Source organism: Crocodylus porosus, unplaced genomic scaffold (assembly GCF_001723895.1).
Source record: "Crocodylus porosus isolate Cpor-Errol unplaced genomic scaffold, CroPor_comp1, whole genome shotgun sequence".
Taxonomy (NCBI): Eukaryota; Metazoa; Chordata; order Crocodylia; family Crocodylidae; genus Crocodylus; species Crocodylus porosus.
Window position 1 is genome coordinate 22,792,156 of NW_017728916.1, and position 19,059 is coordinate 22,811,214.

The following is a 19,059-nucleotide window of genomic DNA, read 5'->3' on the forward strand; positions in this document are numbered from 1 at the left end:
AATTTAGGCTCTTTTTAAGAGACTGGAGACGGAAAAGGACTTTGTGGACATTGAGAATAATTAGGTGAACAAGACCTGTCAGGGCAATGTTGTAGTCAAAAAGGCTAATGAAAACCTTGGATGTAAACACAGAGGACTACCACACAGAAGTAGGTAGCATCCAGTGTCCATATTTGGCACTGAAGTCACCAAGAGGGGAATACTGTGCCCACTTCTGGTGGTGTTCAAAGTTCTAGAAGAGAACTCAGGAAATTCAGGAAAATCCTATGGCTTGCATTATGCAGAAGATCAAACTAGATAATAGCAACCATCTTTTCTGGCCTTATCATCTGTCAATTTATAAAACTCAGCTCCTAATAACTGCTATTATCCATTGCCATATTCTAAGAAACCTTATTTTCTTAAACCATATTAAAAATACGTATGCTTAAGCACATATCAAAGCAGAAATAGTAAAACTACTTACCACATGAAGAATTTTATTTTCTGTTTCATACACTGTGCAATCCTACAGTAAAAAAGAAAAGAGAAGAAAGAATTTATGCATATATCAATTCATTTTTCTTTTCTCTATACATATATAAGAATATAGTTTACAGTGTTACAATACTTCTCCCTCATTTTCATACATATATGTATATAGATGAGTAATATTTCCAAGTTCTATATGAATATCTAACAGTTAATCTGAGAAAATGTATTGCAACAATACCTACATAACTTTACAAAGCTATTTTTCAAGTTATATCAATAAAAATCTTGCCTTCAGTAACAGCAGATGTGTGTGTGTGTGTGTGCACAGTCACATTTCATTATATTTCACAATGCCATATACCATAGTGAGTTATATTGTTTGGATACTAGCATATATCCCATCTCAATTTATCTTAACAGATTTCTGTCAGACAAAGTAAAATGAAGAACAGCCTCATGTAACTGATACTATATTAATAGTCTCAACTTCCCAAATTACCATATATGCCCAAATCCAAGATGACTGAATGTAAGACAATACTCCCCCACAAATCATTAGACTACATATATGGAAAATTTGTAAATTTATTATAATTTTCCATGTATTATTGGGGGGGGTCACTATAAATCCATCTCTCTCCCCCTCCTGCTGCAGTGAGGAAGGCAGTGGCAGGGAAGTGTGTGGTAAGGGTAGTAGGTGGCCACCTTGCTCCCCCTGCAGAGTCTGCCTTCCACTTGTGGTGCCTGAACCCTATGCTGCCTCCTCCCCATGTCTGTGCCCCCTGGCACATAGCTCCCTGCCATGCCTGTGCCATTGTTGCTGCATGCCCTGTCTATCCTCAGCAGCCTCTGCCCTTCTGCTTGCTCCTCACTTCTATCCCCCACCTGACCTCCCCACATTTTCTGTCCTCCCCAGCTGCTCTTCATAGCCTCTGCACCTGGTAGCCCACTGCGGTTTATGTCCTGGCATGTCCCCTGCAGCCTCTACCCCCTGCCTTCTCCTTGCAGCCTTTGCCCCCCTTAGCCTCTGCAACTGCCTGCCTCCACAGCTTCTGGTCTCTTCCTTCCCACAGCTTACTGTTAGTTGTGGCTCCATTCCCTACCCAGGGCATGAATTGCATGGAAGCTGAAGGCCCTGCCTAACTGCATAGTAGCTTGACCGGGCAGGTGCTGCAGCTTCCATAGACTCTGTGCCAGGTGGGAATGAAGCCAGAGTTGCACCTAACAGTAAGCAGTGAATGGTTGCAGGGGGAGAGGGGACACAGTTTATAGGGGACAGGCAGGAGGCAGAGGCTATGGGAAACAGCTGCTGCAACTCTGACTGTGGCCCCAATCCAGCCACTCTGCCCCCTTCTGATCTGCCTTGAACTCAAATCCAAGATAAGGGGCTTTTCCCTGCATGTCAAGTGGGGAAAAATACCTTGTCTTGGATTGAAGAAAATACAGTATTTCTAAATGTATCAATTTGTTCATGTAGGTTTCAGAAGAGCAAGATTGTTCAATCTTTTCCTTAGCAGGAACTGTAATTTCAACCAAATTCCCCCACGGGCAGTTCTTTGCAGACCACAGCAAGCTTGTGATCTGAAATGTAGGCAAAATGGATGATAAAGAAATATTATATTGTTGGCATTATCTATCTATCTATGGTTTTAGAGAGTATAAATGGTTTTTAGCCTATTGCTCACAACTGAAACTTTGGCTCCAGTAAAAGAGAATATCTACATGCAAATTTATTTGTTCTTCCAAATCAAATGCTCTGTCTTGTATCAAGTAGGTATATATTAAAACTGTTTGAACAATTTGTGTTTTGCAGAGGAAATGTTTATTAAGACAAAACTGTAGGCGGACATTCAGATGATACACAGAGGCTAGCTTGAAGATGTTCCCCCTAAAAGTCAAAAAGTATCACAAATCAAATGGTTTGTCTCATCATTTTTGTTCTGAAAAACAACAACTAAAAAACTTTACTTCAGGTTAACGCAATGAAAATAAATATTCCTGGGTTTGTAATGCTCTTTTTTAGAGAAAAATATAATTTTCCTGCCAGACAGCAAGGCTTGCTGAAAACAGCAACAAAAAGGACTTTTTCATATTTCTTTCTGATAGTTTTTTTTAATAGAATCTGGGACTTCACCACTACCTTAACAACTTAACAATAAGACAAGTAGTACCTAATAGTGCCTCTTAGGCCCCCTGCAGATGTTATTTTTATAACACTATAACATTTGTAGCACTACAGGCAGCAAAAGTAATAGAGCTCCTTTTCTCACTGCCCTCCTGCCTCACTGCTGTGTGAACCAGAAAATTCCTGTAACATCTGGCAAGTTACCATTTGTTTCAGGAAAATTGCATGTAACATCTGGCAAGGTGCAGCAGCTGCCAGAGTTGTGCTGCTACCCCTTGCTGCTGCTGGGCAGGCAGGGGGCACTTCGCCATGCAGTGTAGGGCTCACGATGGTGGCATCGAACGTTCCCACCTGGCCCTGGTCTGCCCGGCCATGCTGGGTCTCACCTGCTGGGCCACGGAAGCCCTGGGGGGAGGGCAACAGGGCAGGGAGCCCACACTTGCTCTGCTCTGATGGGCTGTGCCCTTTACAGGGGAGGGGGAGACGGGCTCTGTGCTCCATCTGCTGCAGCAGCTGCTGCCTCCCACATACAGCAGCCAGGTCTCGGGCACTGCTGTGGGGAGCAGGGGGCTGCAGACCTGGGTCTTTGGCCCCCTAGCAGCTGGGCATCCCCACTGGCAGGGCTTTGGGGGGCTGTGGGTGTGGAGTGAGGGCACCAGGAGGGTCCAGGGGGCTGTGGGTAGGGAACAAGGGGCACCAGCAGTGCTGGGGGCTATGGTTTGGGAGTAGGGGGCCTGGACCTGCTTCCTGGTGAGTGAACGGGGCAGGGTGAGGTTCTGTTTTTCCATGCTAAAAAATCCAAAGTCAAATGCCAAAAATTGCAGGTATTTAGAATTTATTTTATTATACTGATTGAGGAACTGATAGGCTTTCAAATTGCTTTAACATGGTAAATATATCAATAAAACATCGTGTTCAACTATATAGACACAAAACACACATATATAGACACAAAACACACACATACATATAGTGGTGTTTCATTTTAATCATGGAAAAATGCAAATCTTGGGTGCTTTAATCAAAGAATTTGTGATTTTTATAGATAACTTCTGTTGTTTAAACAGAGAAATCTAAGATCCCTAGTTATGATGACAGATTTTCTTACCTTTGAAAAGGAAAAAAAAGGTACAAGTTTAAGAACACATCTGGGTCCTGCACAGTTGCACACAAAAAGATTGCGTAGCTCTTATGTCCTCTGCAAACGATTGGAAACGTTTGAAGTCCCATTATTAGAAGGAATGTAGGCACTGCTTTTTCTTGCACATGCAGAGGTACACATTACCCCAGAATAGGTAGGACACAGAATGGATATAATTCTCCTCTCCTCCACACTGGTCCACACAGACAGGAGCAGGTTTTAACATCCTAAGAGATGGCTTCAAACTATTTGGGGACCAATTCTTACAGGGGTCCTTGTGACACAGTGGACATGTCTACATGAGATGCTGACTGTGCAGTAGCCTGATATTACTGCACAGTAGCATCATGTGGTAAAAACCATGCCAAGATGCTACTGTGAAGTAACAGCAGTTAAAAGGCATTCACTGGTGCTACTGTGCAGTAACTCCAGTTACCGCACATTTATATAGTACTGGCTTATACAAGTACTAAATAAATGTGCAGTAACCAGTGCACAGTAGCATTTCATGTAGACGCACCCACTATTTCTCAACACCCTTGCAACATAAGACTGTGTAGCACAATCTCAACATAAATAAATGAAAATACATTCACATGTCTTAGTTCATTTATCACAGAAAGGGTAATAGATCTTATTACTCTCAGTCAAAGGTTACTGCTGCCGCTGCTCACATTTTGATTTAATCCCATTATTGGTGGTTGGGCTTTTACATGTTCTTCACTAAACCAAGCACATGCTTTGATTTCTAAGAACAGACCTCAGGGAGAACATAAACTCTAATTATAAAGAATTAAAATGTTGAATATTTGCAGGTCAAATCAAATTATCTAACATCACAACAATGAATCAGGCCTGTCTTCATCTCTCTTTTCTGTGACAACAGGGTTCAGAGCAACCAGATTTCTGCCCAACAGGGTTACATACAAAATTAATACCAGACTTTTGTGCAATTAGCTTGGCAAGCTGAAGACACTGGTTTTAGATAGTAATGTGGTATGGCACAAAGATATACAGACACTAAACGCTGCTTCAGACACAAAATACTATTCAGTGGGTACGTCTACACGTGCAATTTACAGCACATGAAGAAACCATGGAGTTTATGGCTCCTTGGTGCATACTCAAATAGTGTGGCCAGGAACAATAAATTCTGGAGCAATAAGGTTCACAGTTTATTCATGTACAGAACATGGAGCCAAGGAAAAACAGTCCCAGCAGGTAGCAGGCCCATGGGGTCAGCTTGCCAGCCCAGGGCTGCTCCCTACCAGCTTAATGTGCTGTGGAGAGGCTAGCTGGAAGCACCCTTGTTCCCCAACCAGCCCTTCCAGAGTATTTACAAGTACTATCCTACTGCAGAGTAAGTTAGTTTACTCCAGCCTAATAGGGATGCACATGTACATACTGAGATGTTTACTGCATAGCTAATTAGTCAACTGCACAACAAACACCTTGTGTAGATGCACCCTGTAGCTGATAGGCAAGTACAAGGAAAACAGATGCGGTCAGACAAGACAACCGAAGCTTCAAGAAGTTTTTTTCTATGCTCTGAAATAACTAAGCCATCTTTTGAAACCTCCATTAACGTTCTCCAAAAAAAACTTAAAAGTAATTGTGAAAAACATACGTGGCATAGACAACATTTACTTATGATTTCCAGTAATTACAAGAGATTCTTTCAGAATACCTTATTATGCATTTAATAAAATCTGTGAAACAGAAGGAAATAATTTCCTACTACACAGATGCAACACAACAGGGATTCTGTTGATGTATGACATGACTAGAATACCTACCAGCAGAAAAAGGTAGTAAAATGCTAGATAACTAACTCTATGTATAATTTCTTGAATGCAGTCAAATATATTTCAGGCAGCCCCCATGCTGAGGTACCCCGTGCCCCAACCAGCCAGAGAGCAGCTCATGGAGACAGGGGAGCAGGCAGCCCAGGGCTTCATGCTCCCCTGTCTTTTTGCACTGTGCAGCCCCAACACTGAGGCACCCTGCACCCCAGCCAGCTGCTCCCTGGCTGTCTGGGGTAGAGTGTAGCTCAAGATGGGGGCTCCACATGCCTCAGCATGGGGGCTTTGCAGCAGAGCTTCAGCACTGAGGTGCGCTGAGATAGGGAAGCAGGCAGCTCAGGGCTGCCTGCTCCTGTTTTAAGGCATGTTGAACCCCAGCCAGTCAGGGAGTGGCTGGTTGGGGTGAAGGGTACCTCATCACGGGGGCTCCATAGCGCACACAGACAGCCCTGGGCTGCCTGCTCCCCCATTGCCACATCTGTCCCAGAGCATGCCATTTTGGCATGCTTTTTGGTGCTTTTTTCTTCTGTTCTTTTCACTACTGGGAAATCCCAGTAACAAATTTTGCCCCAGCACTGAATATTAGCAGTGCTGTGCATGGTTTAATGTGCAGCACATGTCATTTGTGGCATCACAAAGAGGTTTGCAGTGCCACAAGCTGCACATGCCTGCACATCTGGATCTGGCAAGTGGGTGCAACTGAGTACAGGATTGCTCCTGTTCTGCTCTGCCCCCCCAGCAGCAGCCAGGGGGAGCTTCAGGCTCCCCTGGGTGTTAGCCCAGAGGCTGCAGAGGAGCATGGGACTTGTGACAGTTGGCAAGGGTCCAGGATAGCTCTGCTGGCTGTAGCAGCAGCTGTCTCCTGGCCCCATGCACATCGGGAGGGGACCTGCCCCTGCAGCAGGTAAAGCTCTCCTGGTTCCATGTCCATCAGGATAAACAGCTGCCAGTGAGCCTAGAGAGTTGCTAGGAGCTGTCCCAGGTGTGGGGCAGCTGCCAGTGAGCCCCCTGCCAGGTGGGAGTGAGGGGAACAGGGCTTGCTGGCAGCTACCCTGCTTGGCATGGAGATAGCTACTCTGAGCAGCAGGCGGGGGCTGGGAATCCAACCCCTGCCTATCCCCTGGAGCAGCTCTGCATGGCATGGAGAGAGGGGACAGGTGCAGAATTGCTCTGGGGGACAGGCAAGGGCTGGATTCCCAGCCCCCACATATCCTCCAGAGCTGCCAGCTCCATACTGGAAGTTAGGACAGAGCAGAGAGCTCGCCATTCCTGGGGCCGTTTGGCTCCCAGAGGAGAGGAAGGGAGGGGGGAGCCAGGGAGCTGAGCAGCACCAGGACTGGGAACAGAGAGTTCCCTGTCTCTGTGTCCCCCTGCTACCTAGGTTGACCAGGAGCAAATTTGCTTCCAGTCAGTGTCTAGATGAGTGTTACTGGGCATGTCTACACAAGACACTGACTTCACACTAGCTGAAAAATACTATGCAGTAGTGCATCACAGCATGGACAGTGCTAATATACTATTGCGCAGTAATGTCACCTAAAAGACATTCACCAGTGCTACTGAACAGTAACTCCAGTTACTGTACATTTCTTTAGTACTTGCTAAGTACTACAATACAAGTACTAAAGAAATGCACAGTAATAACTGCACAGTAGCATATCATATAGACATACCCAGTGTACAGTATCTCCTGTGCAGTTAGTTTACAACCTGTATTTACAGGTACAGTAGTAGCTAACTGCACTGTAAACTAATTTACTGCATAGTAAATGTGCACACATGTAGACACTGCTTTACTGCACAGTAGTTTACTGCACGGTAAATCATCTCACATAGACACACACAGTTTAATCCAGGTTTAAAGTAACTTAATTAAAGCATATTAAATCCGTGTTGAGAACCTGTTACTCAGAATTAATATGGCCTTAATTCAGTTTAGTTAATTTACTGAAAATGAATTCTTACTATCAATTTAAGACATTTTAGTTCTGAATTAGAGTGCCTACACATGCATTTAATGCAATTGAAATGGTCCAATTTAAATTCACACCTTTAGTTAGTTAGCATCCCATTTCAAAACTAATCTAACATGCAGTAAAGCATCACCATCTACATATGTGTGGCAATTACTGTGCCATAGATAAATGTAAAACACCATTTGCTAATACTGATAGATACAGGTACTGGCCAATGGTGCTTTAATCAACGCACCTGAATGCGCATGTAGATGCTGACCTGGGCAGCCCAAGCAGCAGGCAGCCACAACTGCTGCTGGGCCTGGGGGTGGGAGAGAAGCTGTCTCTGCCTCTGGGGGAAACTCCTGACTCAGGTGCACATGTAGGCATGCAGTCAGGTACAGTTTAGTGCACCTGAGTTACTTGCACAGAAAATTCAGGCGCATTAATTACACATGTAGATGCACATACTGGCCACATCCAAACTAGTGAACACATGACAGTTGTGGTATCTCAAAGCAGTTTGAGATGCTGCAGGAGGCATGCCACAAATGAAAAAAATGTTCCCCAAGCTGTGTAGTTGCAGTGCAGACTCTAAATCTGATACCAGGAAATCCTGGTATTAAAAAAAAAAACCCGCCCTGGAAAAAAGCAGCATAAGGTGTACTCTTGGAGCATGCCCTGAAGGAACCATCAAAGTTCATATAGATACTAAGAATTTATTTTATGATGATGATAGAGACACTGGTAGGCTTCCGAATTGCTTTAAAACTGTAAATAGATCAATAAAACATTGCCAATTGATCTCTCACTCACACTTGCTATAATGTCATTTCATTTTAATTGTGGAATTAAAATGAATTTTTAATTTTCAGATTATTAGGTATTTTAATGAGTGAATTAGGGATTTTTTTTATCAGAGAATTTGCAGTTTTTAAACAGGGAACACCAGGATTCCGGCTGTGGGACCCAGGCAGAGGATCCTGCCCAGGGCTGGCACTGGGGACTCAGCTGGAGGGTAAATGATGTGGCTGACCTCCTGGCCATTTGAAGCCAGGAGGACATGCTTTGACATTTCAAAGTGGGCCACCACAATGAACACATCTTCCAGGCAATAGCTGCTCAGATAGCAGGGTGGGGGCACATATGGCAGCAGTGCCACATGAAGGCCAGCTGTACAGCCATGGTCCACTGGCAGCTGGCTCAGAGGTTCAGGTGCCTTTGTTGCAGTGCCCATACCAAGGCCCAGATGGTCATGGTCAGGCCCTGTCCAGTTCTGGCAGGTGCGCAGACATAGGCTGCAAATCCAAGGGGCTGGATGCTGTTGAAGGTTGCAGCTGGTCACAGCCAGGCAGCAGCCCCTGCTGCCACACTGCAGTGGGTAAAGGATGCAAGGGCCACCCTAGGTCAAAGCTATTGGAGCAGGTGCATAGCATTACATTTTCAGCCCAAATCACATAAGCATAGAATTTCTGCAAGAATGCCCAAGTTCTTCTAGTATGCATTTCATAATTTATGCTCCTGGTCCCTGCAAGAACAGTTGGGCCTGCTCCTGTAGTAGACGCATTGGTTAATACCCATTGTAATCCTGGGAGCCAAAGACCCAGATCCAGACTCCACAGACCCCCAGCATAGACCCAGGAGATAAATGAACCAGGACCAGGAGAGGGTAGGCAAGCACAGGGGTGCTTGGAGGGTGCTGTAGTTGAGTGTGTGTATGTTTGCATGTGTGTGTGTAGGGCTGTGGAGGGCTGTGCTAGGTGGGATGTGCTGGCTGAGTAGAGCCTGGGAAGGGAACCCCCCACCCAAGTTCCTACTTAGTCGAGGTCCCCAGGGAGCCCCACAACTGGAGCCGTGCAAACAGAGCTCACAAACAGACATAGTTTTACTCGGGCACCTCCTTGGAGGTCAACATCAGCTTCGAAGAAGAATGGCTTGAAATCCTGAGTCAAGCTGTGGCAGGGGGGGAAGGGGCCTGATGAAAGAGACCTAACTCCAGGTGCATACTACAGACCACCAAACCAGGGGGATGAACTTGATTTAGAATTTGCCCGAGAACTGACAGAGGCCGTGCGTGCATAGGACATGGTTGTCACAGGCAACTTCAATTATCCAGACATCTCTTGGGGAGGAACACTCAACCAAGTCAGACCAGTCGCATTCCTTTCTGACCTGCATCAAAGAGCTCTTCCTGGCTCAGCAGATGCACAAGCTAACCAGAAGTAATGCTCTCCTAGACTTCGTCCTGGCCAAAGCAGATGACCTGGTGACCAACTTAAATGTAGAGGGTAGCCTGGATGACAGCGACCATGAAACCATGATGTTCATTGTCCACCACAATGCAGCCAAATCAGATAGCAGGGTTGAAGTTCTGGACTTCAAAAATGCAAATTTCAACAAGCTCGGGTCACTAGTAGGAATAGTGCTGTGGGACCAGGGACTGAAAGTGAAAGGAGTGCATGAAGAGTGGTTCCTGAAGGACACAATCCTTGCAGCACAATCGAAGTCCATTCCCATGTAAAGGAAATGTTACAAACAATGGACGTATGGACAGCCCCCAAGGAAGACTATACAACAATGGCACGCACTTGTAGGGAACAAATTAGAAAAGTTAAGGTGATGACTGAACTTAAATTAGCAAGAGGAATCAAGGACAACATGTGCTTCTTTAGGTATGCAGGGAACAGGAAGAAAACAAATGGGAGAACTCTGGACAGCTGGTTACCAGCACTCAGGAGAAAACTGAACTCCTGAATGACTATTTTGCTTCATTATTTCACCAAACCATAGGGAAAATCATGCCAGACAGGGTACAAAAAGAGCAGGGCAGGAATGACTGCTTTCCTACTACTGCCATAGAACTGGTGTGTGATCAATTAAAGAAATTAGGGATATAAATCAGCAGGACCAAATGAACTTCATCCAAGAGTGCTGAAGGAACTGGCTGAACTCATCATGGAGCCCCTGGTGAAACTCTTCCAAAACTTGTGGTGCTCTGGAGAGGTGAATGAGGACTGGAATAGCGGCAATGTTGTGTGCATCTTCAAGAAGGGGAAGAGGGAGGATCTGGATAACTATAGGCCAATTAGCTTAGCTTCTACCCCAGGGAAAATCCTGGAAAGAGTCTGTGTGTGGCAGGCATACAGAAGGTAGGATTCTGAATGACAGCCAGCATGGCTTTGTTGTGGGCAGGTCTTTTCTTACCAACCTCATCTCCTTTTATGATCAAGTAACTCACCACATGGATAAGAGAGAAGAGGTTGACATTGTATACCTTGACTTCCAAAAAGCCTTTGATCTGGTATCCCACAATGTTCTCATGAGAAAATTAAAGGATTGTGGACTTAAGTGTGAGATAGGTGGGTATGAAGCTGGCTGCAGGGTAGGACCCAGAGAATTGATCTGTGTTTTCCTGGCAAGAAGTAGCCAGCAGTGTCCCTCAGGGGTTGGTGCCTGGTCCAGTACTTTTGAACATATTTATCAATGATTTGGATGTGGGGGTAAAGAGTTCACTGGCCAAGTTCACAGATGACACCAAGTTATGCGGAAGCATTGTCATGCTTAAAAATAGGCTACAGATACAGGTGGATCTAGACAAGCTAGCAAGTAGGGTGAGTTGGAACCAAATGAAGTTTACCATTGAGAAATGTAAAGTGCTCCACCTGGGGATGAACAACCCCATACACAGGCTTGACAATACAAAACTGACCAGCACCACAAACAAAAGGGACCTAGGGGTAATAACAGACCACAGTATGAATATAAGCTGACCATGTGATGCTGTAGCCAGCAGGGGAAACAATACTCTGGCATGCATCAATCGATGCATCTCCAGCAAAACCAAGGAAGTGATTCTCCTGCTCTACTCGATGTTGTTGAGACTGCAGCCGGAGTACTGCATCCAGTTCTGGGCACCGCACTTTAACAAGAATGGGTTAAAGCTTAAGAGAGTCCAGAGAAAGGCCACCCATATGATCAGAGACCTGCACAACAACCCATATAAGGAAAGGCTGAGGGACCTGGGACTCTTCAGCCTGAAAAAGAGAAGGCTGAGAGGGGACTTGGAAGCAGCTTACCACTACCTCAGGAGAGTACATCAAGGGCTTGGTGAATAACCAGGAGTAATCGCCACAAATTCCTGGAAGACTATTTCAGGCTCAACGTTAGGAAAAACTTCTTCACAGTTAGTGTCCAAACTGTGGAATAAGCTCCCTCAAGAGGTGGTGCAATCACCTACCCTGGAAATATTCAAGAGAAGATTGGACAGTCACCTTGCTGGGGTCATCTGACCCAGTTGTCTTTCCTGCCTGGTGCAGGTGGCTAGACCCAAGGTGTTCTTCCAAGGTGCCTTCCAGCCTTACAATCTATGAATCTATGAACAAGGAAGCATAGACATAAATAAATTTAATATTAATTAGCTGTTTAGCTTAGTTGCCTAAAGCATAGGCCTAGTCACTCCAAGATTGTAAGTTTGATCCCCTAGGTGATCTCTTGAGGTCCCTTCCAGCCTTACTTTTCCATAAGTGATGCTTGCTTTCAATTCAGTCTTAAACCAAATAATCTAGCTGCAGGCCCCTGGTGTATTAGTTAAGCTTCTAGTTTTTTTCTTGGGGGTCTTCAAAAGGAGGTTGGACAGATATTTGGCTGGGCTGTTATAACCCTGCACTCGTTCCTGCCTGGTGCAGGATGCAGACCCGATGGTCTGTTTTAGGTCCCTTCTGACCCTAAGCACTATGAAACTATTAATTTCAATCACAGTATTTGAAACTACAGAAAAACATTCATAGTGAATATGGAACAACTATTTCTTTTGCCTTGGTATATATTATTTTGAAACCAGAATGTTTTTATGATACTAAAATGTAGCTCTATGGCCCATCTACTATCAAAGCAGCCCTGAGCTATGTTGAGAAGCTAGATTTAGAAGAGATTTTAGTGTGGGAAGATGTCATTATTTTAAATGGAAGACGTTTCCAAAATCCTGATTTACACATTGGGAAGGTGATTAGCACTAAGAGGCAATTCAATATGTTTGTAATGAAAAGAGATTATATAATGTGTTTCTTTCTGTAACAGCCATCTTAAATTGGCATTCTGCAATGATCTCGAGTGAAATAGAAGACTTCTTGCATTTAAAGTGCAACATAAAGTATACGTCTACACAGCAATTATTGTACAGCCCTGACTGCAGCTCCCAGAAGCAGAGATGGGCAGGACAGCCTAGCATGTGTGCATGTACACACACATATACACACATAGCCATGATCCCATGACTCCCAGGAGCAGGGACAGGTAGGACAACTTGGTGTGTGCTTCTGCATACGTACACACCAAACACATGAATCCCAACCCCGCAGCTCCCCATGTGCACCCTTTGCCCTCTTTCTTCTCTACTGTGCAAGTGACTTCTTGCAGCCTAGTAGGGTCTGGACCAGGAAACCCATTGGCTGGTTTTCCTGGAGAATATTGAAGCAAAAGTCCTGGATTAGCACAAACCTGTCTACATTTGCCTGGCTCTTGATTCAGGAGCTGCATGTGTGGGAGAGTTCTTGCCAATCTGGGAATTTTGCTTCAATTTTATCTGATGGCTGGGACACTGAGACAGTTCCCTAAGCATAGCCATACCTTGGAGAACCTGGGCACAATGAGCATGGAGTTGTGTGGGACCTTGGATTTACATTTGTTGGGATTTTGTGGGACCTTGGATTTACATTCTGCTATTTCAAAATTTATTTCGTTCCAACCAAAACCAGTTTTGAAATTTCCTACAAGAATTACATTTTTGAATTTTTTGGGGGGGGGAGGGGGTGTCAACCAGACTGTTTCAAATGTTTTCTTTCATATGGTAAGTATCAAGAGCATCCCCCGCAAAAACAGTCTTTTCAAATGAAAAATCAAACCCATTTTGATAAGGCCGAAAGGGTACAAATGAAAATGCTTAACTTTTTTTTTTTTACATAAAATGTTGTCAGCATTGACACATTTACACAGGAAGTTTCAGTTTTGATCCAATGGCAGTTACCAATGGAAAAACATTCTGCCTGAAAATTTTCAACTGGGTCTGTCATGCATGGGCAATGTTGTGTCCTAAATTCCCTATCAAGGTCTACAATTCTAATTTTTAGGTAATATTCAGTAAGACCCTAAGCATTATTTAACCCCAGAAGCGAACGTGAAAAAGCATTCTTTAATTCCTTTCATAATTCTGAATTATTCTATTTGACTACCCTGAAGTAGTTTACATCATCAGTAGTTCTCAACCTTTTCGGACTAAAGGCACTCCTCACTGGATTAGAAGCATACCTCCATAATTTCTGTGAACTGAATAACACCCAATTTCAAAAACTAATTTATATATTACAGTGCTCACCTCCTTGCAGGGGGCTGGGCAGTGAGGGTAGGGATCATTCAGTCAGAGACAAGTCTGAGCTTCTGCTTACCTCCTCACACTTCACATCATCCTTCAAAGAATCTGGTAACACCCTAAGGTACTGTCACATTCTGGTTGAGAATTGTTGATCTATATCATGGTGGCAGTGGGTGTGTCTACATGAGATGCTTACTGCACAGTAGCCTAATAACACTCCACAGTAGCCAGTCAAAAACCATGCTAACACACTACTGTGCAGTGTTAAACTATTGCACTGTAAGCATGACAAAAAACTTGTGTCCTGGCACTACTGCGCAGTAGTGTGAGTTATTCTACATTGAATTAGTATTTGGTTAATCGAGTACAAAACTTAATGCACAGTAACTAGGGTGCATTAATGAACGTGTAGACGCACCCAGTGAGTCTTTTCTGGGAAGGCTCTGCATATACCCTGCTCTTACCAAACCACTCTCACTGGATGCCCCACACTGGAAACCAAGGTTTTGAGAGCAGCTATAAAGGGATTTCCTAAAATGGCTCCTGGTATATTTCTGGGTTTGGAGCATGGCATTGGCAGGGCATGCTGTCCCTGTTGTATAGACATATCTTCAGCCTTTCCTACCTATTTAGATTCTTGAAGCCAGGCAAAGCAGTACTACATAACAGATCTCAGCAAGGCAATGAAGGAATTAATGGGGTTTTAAGTGTTGCCTTAATACTTTCCTGATTCTGGGTTTTTTGGAGGTCATACCAACTTCCACCATGGTGTAGCAACCTTGGGAGGCATGGTAACCTCCTTTGATTGACTGGTATTTATGCATAATGTAGCCTCACCCCAACTTGCCTTTTCAGCTGTAGTGACATCCTGGCATGTCCTTTATATATCAAGGTTGAAGTTGGGTTTTTTTGGTGGCAGCCTACAATTGTTCTCCTCAGTTCCTGTGCTGTAGGAATATTTCCCTGGTGAGATCTATGGGCATTAGAGTATTTAAACTTTCTTCCAGAAAGTTTGCCTAGTGTTCAGGGAGTAGAACACGGGTAAGACTCTCACTCTTTAACTTATAGGCTATTATACTGTTGAGTTTGTTTTGGAGTATCGGCATTTGTTTTTCAAAAATTAATTTCTCTATGGACACAGTTTTTAGGGAAAAAAGTGTTACAGAAGGAAAAAATTAAAATCAGAAGATGATGAGAGCAAAGGAACCTAGGGATATGGAAGAATTTCTATTTACACATCATGGTCAAGTATCCCTTTGATGTTCCTTCGATATTCATACTGGCTTTTTTTCTAACACAGAAAAAGTATTCCTTTAGTCAGTCTGGCTGGCAATGCCCAAGGCAATTTTCTACTAGTTTAGCACACTTCAAACAGAATATCTCTTTTATTATGCACTGTCTCCTTTTAACCCTCCAAGTACCAACAGAACAAGAAGATCACAGAAAAGCTTATAGTTTGACTTCAGAGTTAAATGTTCCAGTCTAAATTATTCCTTTAATTTGTGTGTCATAAATACAGTTTTAGCTTCATTCTGAACAACCTTAATTATTTCAGGTCACAGAATAAAGGATTAATCTGTGTAGTAAATCTGAAATTTGTTTTATAGAGTGGAATAAATTAATTTTAGGAAAAAATGTCTGTGCTTATACAACACACTGAAGTTAGAATTCATTTAAGAAGATATGCATATTGATTGTTTTTGAGATCAACCAAGTTTAATTGGTTTAAGATCACTTGGAGCAATCTACTTAAAATATTTACACACACAGGTCACAACATTCTACTGAATTATTTTACTTATAATGTGCAATATGCATCAGGGAACTCATTAAGATACTTATCAGATCCAATATGCATAGTGGTTTTCTTAGAAACTAAATAACACCAATAATGATTTGCTTTCCCCTCCCCAATAAACAGATTGATGACATGTTTAAAAATGGATTTTAAATTTGGATTGAAATACCACTTCAAAAGAATAATAATACACATTTTTTAGTTTTGTTTTCTAAAATGATAACATAAAAACTATGAATTAGTAGTAATAGTATTACATAACCATTTGCAAACCAGATGACAGATACTTCTTGCAGTATTTAAAGTATCTGCTTATCCAAGTACTTCAGAACTTCAGCATTGTAATAAAAAGATGATTAACCAAATATTTAAAGAGGGAAAAAACAGAATAAATGTATGAAAATTCTGAAAGGGTTTAAAAAGAACTTGAACATACATATTTAGTACAAAATGCTTTTGATCTAAAAATGACCCCTGAAGCTTTTATTTTACCTGAAATACAAGACAAGCCAAAGAAAATTCCTCCAAACTATACACTCATTTATTGGGATATTAGCAAAGAAAAAAAATTACCAAGAGTAGCTATGTACAGCAGATAGATATACTTACTGTCTAATAGTAAGTTGGTCCCACAGAATTCTAATTAATAGTAAGTTCTCAAGCTCCACAGAATTCATCTTCATGGTTGAGGCAAGTTCTAGACTCCCATACCTATGTCTTTATGTGGAGGAGTTTTATACCATTCATCTTCAAATTTCTGTATTTCCACCCATTTTTCTAAGATAATGTGACCAAACAGTAGGAAGAGAGAAGCTCTGAGTCATGACCTATGACCTGGAGAACATCTTACCTGGGACCATCATTTGGTGTTATCAGTGGTAATTGCATCTCAACTTGCTTACTTGAGACTGTCCCTCACAACCCGCCATTTCTCACATGCTAATCACTCTGATTCAGGCTGTACTGCATGGGGGATCAGTCTATTTGGAGAAGGAATGTGGGGAGACCCTGAACATATCAAAAGTGACTACAGGGCTCTGGATGCAAGGGTGAGGGGTTGTGGGGCTCAGGTTGTGTTCTGATGGATCCTCCCAGTCAAGGGAAAGGGCCCAGGCAGGAGCAGGTGCATCCTGCAGATCAACACCTGGCTGTGCAGGTGGTGTTGTGAGCAGGGATTTGGCTTCTTTGATCATGGGACGTTATTCCAGGAAGAAGGATTGCTGTGAAGAATGGGACCTACCTGATGAAGAAAGGGAAGAGTGTCTTCACAGACAGGCTCACTAACCTAGTGAGGAGGGTCATAAAGCATGTTTGCTGGGAGGTGAAGACCAAAGCCCTGAGGTAAGTGGGAAAGTGGGAGACCTGGAAGGAGATCAAGCAGGAAGGGGCAACAGGGAAGATGCTCTCATATTTCCTGAGAAATAAAGGTAATCAACTAGTTACCTCAAGTGCCTGTATACAAATGCACAGAACCTGTGAAACAAGAAGGAAGAATTGGAACTCCTGGCACAGTCACAACATTATGATGCGATTGGAATAACAGAGACTTGGTGGGATGGCTTGCATGACTGGGTGGGTACAAACTGTTCAGAAAGAACAGGCAGGGGAGAAGAGGAGGAGCTGTACTTTATGGGCGTAGCAGCATTTGACAAATGGACCCACCTGAAAGAATGGGAAGGGCTGCTCGGCAGAGAGACAGAGTTTGTCCCAGCAGGGACACTGTAGGCTTTGAGGGCAAGTGAAGCTGTTTTGGAGGCAGCCCTGTTGGAAGTGGGAAGGGTGAGGTAAGGACCCCAGCAAAGTTTTGAAATAGAGCTGTTAGAAAAAGCTTGGGAAGGGCCCTGGGCTGGGATTGGTTGAGAGGCTTGAATAAAAGGGGGGAGCAGTTTTCCTGCAGGAGAAGAACAAGAGAGAGAGAGGGGCTGAGGGACAGGCTGGAGACTGGAGACAGAGTCTCAACATGGTGGTCCCTCAGAGACCCCCTGGGAGTGCCCTGCAGAGGCTGCAATGGGAGTGATACAGTAGCCAGTTCCTCTCTCCGGCCTGGGAGCCTGTGGTGGCAGGATCAGAGAGGAGCAGCTTGTATAGAGACTCCACGCCTGGGAAAACCAGCCTGCAGCCTGGTGTGGCTGGGTGAGCACAGCAGAGCCAGGGGGAACTGCTGGAGTCTCCCCTGTTTTCCCTGATGGGTGAGGGACTCCAGGGACAGACAAAGCCCAGGGAGGGGCTGTGTTTGCTGGGGCTGTGAGGCTGTGCGGGACACGAGAGTTGCTACAGCCTGCAGCGCGGACACTGCTCCCTGCAGAGCTGGGGAAGGTGGGCAAAGGCAGGGGAAGGCTGTCTTGCAGGGACTCCAGAGGGGGAACTGCCCCCTGATGCCTGGAGACCCTTGCTGACCGGAGACCCCAGGAACACGGAGATGGACACTAGCACCAGGGAGCATCCACAGACCATGTGCTGGGACACAGGCAGTCCTGCTCCCTGAGACACTCACCAGGGGCAGTGCACACAGGATCCCCAGTACAATGTGCGCAAGTGAGAGACTGTATAAATAAGTTCTTGAGGGTTTATTAGTTGGTATATCAATGTGTTTATTTAATGGTTATTTGTTATGTTGTAAATAATTAAATCTTGCAAATATTTTGAAAATTGTCTACAAGAGTGCTTGATTGTAAGGGGAGGCTCTCCACTCAGGGGCACTGCAGCAGCTTCCCGGGAGGCCTGAGCAGGGCTACCGGGTACCCCAGGATCCCACTATTCAGGTGAGGGCACATGTAGTGTCGCACACAGGGTTACATGTAAAAGAGCCATATGATTGCTCAGAACTCCAGTATGGAACTGGAGATAGGCCTGTTGAGAGTCTCTGGGTTAGGGTCAGAGGGGAGAGCAAAAAGGGTGATATTGTGGTGGGGGTCTGCTATAGACCACCAAACCAGGAGGAAGTGGTGGATGAGGCTTTCTTCCTGATCACAGGCCCTGATTCTCATGGGGGACTTCAATCACCCTGACATCTGCTGGGAGGACAATACAGTGGTGCACAGACAATCCAAGAAATTTTGGGGGAGTACTGGGGACAGCTTCCTGGTGCAAGTGGTGGAGCAGCCAACTAGGAGTCATGCTCTTCTTGACCTGCTGATCACAAACAGGGAAAAATTGGTGGTGAATGTAGTAGCGGATGGCAATGTGGGCAGCAGTGACCACGAGATGACAGATCATTATCCTGATAAAAGGGATGGAGAGCAGCAGAGTAAGGACCTGGGACTTCAGAAAAGCAGACTTCAACTCAGTCAGGCAACTCATAGTCAGGATTCTTTGGGAAGCCAGACTGAGGAGGAGAGGAGTCCAGGACAGCTGGCTGTACTTTAAGGAAGCCATACTGAGAGTGCAGAAACAAACC

General features: G+C 44.3%; 1 protein-coding gene across 1 annotated transcript in view; it reads right to left on the minus strand.

Moving 5' to 3' along the window:
* LOC109310851 (connector enhancer of kinase suppressor of ras 2-like) overlaps window positions 1-19,059 on the minus strand; it is a 248,781-nt gene that overhangs the window by 155,735 nt on the left and 73,987 nt on the right. The window contains exon 5 of the mRNA XM_019536182.1: window positions 467-508. Coding sequence (XP_019391727.1) covers window positions 467-508 — 42 coding nt within the window. The remainder of the gene's footprint in view (window positions 1-466; window positions 509-19,059) is intronic.